Source organism: Austrofundulus limnaeus, unplaced genomic scaffold (assembly GCF_001266775.1).
Source record: "Austrofundulus limnaeus strain Quisiro unplaced genomic scaffold, Austrofundulus_limnaeus-1.0 Scaffold367, whole genome shotgun sequence".
In the NCBI taxonomy this organism is placed as follows: domain Eukaryota; kingdom Metazoa; phylum Chordata; class Actinopteri; order Cyprinodontiformes; family Rivulidae; genus Austrofundulus; species Austrofundulus limnaeus.
The window spans coordinates 368,864-370,325 of NW_013952769.1; the positions used below are offsets into that span (position 1 = coordinate 368,864).

Genomic DNA, 1,462 nt, shown 5'->3' on the forward strand with positions numbered 1-1,462 from the left:
CCCAAATGATGGCCAGGTATCACACAAGAACCATCTGATGATGGGTAAAAGTAAAGAGCTCTCTCAAGAACTTTTTCCCTGTGCCATTCCACATTATTACAAATAACTTCATTTCTGGACATTTATGGTTTGATTTCTTTGTATGAATGGATCACTTGGGTTGTTACCGACATCTGGTGAAAATTTCATGTCATTAGCACCTCTAGTAATATATTTACTGTGAAAAATGGTGACGTGTTCAATACTTATTTTACCCGCTGTAAATGGTTATTTTAGGTCTTAGAGTTTTGTTTTTCATCACAGTGAAAGTATCAGACCTCCAAAGTCCACATTAACTCTGCAGTTCTTACTTTTGCCGGCTTTTGAGCACTGTACTTGTGCTCCACCACAGGAGGGAAATCAGTCAGGAACTCAGGCAGGACACTGGTGATTTTCCCTCTGATGGTTCTGGCAGCGTACTCCAGTTTGGGCGATGCTACCCAGCAGGGGACGATATTATGAGCATCGACCTGAGGAGGAGAAAACTCTGAATGAAGCGACTAACTGCAGGAACAGAGAGGGCACACGGAACAAACAACCAGGAGAACAGACATCCTGCTGATCCAGGATGTGGATTTATGACAAGTCTTCACACCTGAATGAGGGGGACGTCCTTTGGAAGTTTCTTCTGAACGTCCTCCAGCCACTGCAGAGGCTCTCTGAGGGGGGAGAAGTCCGTCACCAGTGCCCCGAACCTGTGATCCGACACAAAGCCAGGGAGGARGTCCCCCGCTGCGCCGCGCAGCAGGTGGAACTGGATGTTGAGCTCTTTGCACTCCTGTTCAGAGAAGACAGAACAGGAAAAAAAGACTCCATCTTTGTGGCTTCACATTCTTTAATAACGCACCCCTTGTTGTTTCAAGATCAAAKCCACTTCCAAAGAGAAACACAAAGTATTTAACTCTTTGAACTCACTGGGATGTTGCAGACTGTCTGTGACTGACTCTCAGCTGGGAGAAAAGTTCAGCTTTGACTGGACTGAATCAAACACAGACCAGATATAAAGTGGATTTTCTGAGTTTTAAAACAAATACGTACAAAACTTTTATTGGGTCCATAATGAAGCCACACACAGTGTTGTATAAAGTACCACAAAGTGATACTTGAGTAAAAGTACAAGTATCTTATCATAAAAAATACTTTGGTAAGAATTAAAGTCATCCCTAAAAATATTTCTRGAGTAAAAGTCTTAAAGTATCTGATARGTTTTGTACTTAAGTATCAAAAGTAAATTTCTGACACAAAATCTACTTAAGTGTTAAAAGTAAAAGTACTGAGTAAAAGTGAGCAGTTAGATTTTCCAAAATGACATTTATTGGGAGGTGACTTCTCCAAAAAATATGCGAAGTATAAAAATATACCATTCAAACACAATTAAATTCATTCTATCCAGGAGACACAATTTATCAGGATAGTATTTTTT

At 40.5% G+C, this 1,462-nt stretch overlaps 1 protein-coding gene across 1 annotated transcript in view; it reads right to left on the reverse strand.

The window, feature by feature from the left end:
* Nucleotides 1-817, reverse strand: part of cpdp (CPD photolyase) — a gene marked incomplete at its 5' end in the record, with an annotated part of 9,875 nt that extends 9,058 nt beyond the window's left edge. The window contains 2 exon segments of the mRNA XM_014023407.1: nucleotides 351-509; nucleotides 635-817. Coding sequence (XP_013878861.1) covers nucleotides 351-509; nucleotides 635-817 — 342 coding nt within the window.
* Between the last annotated feature and the right edge of the window lie 645 nt (nucleotides 818-1,462).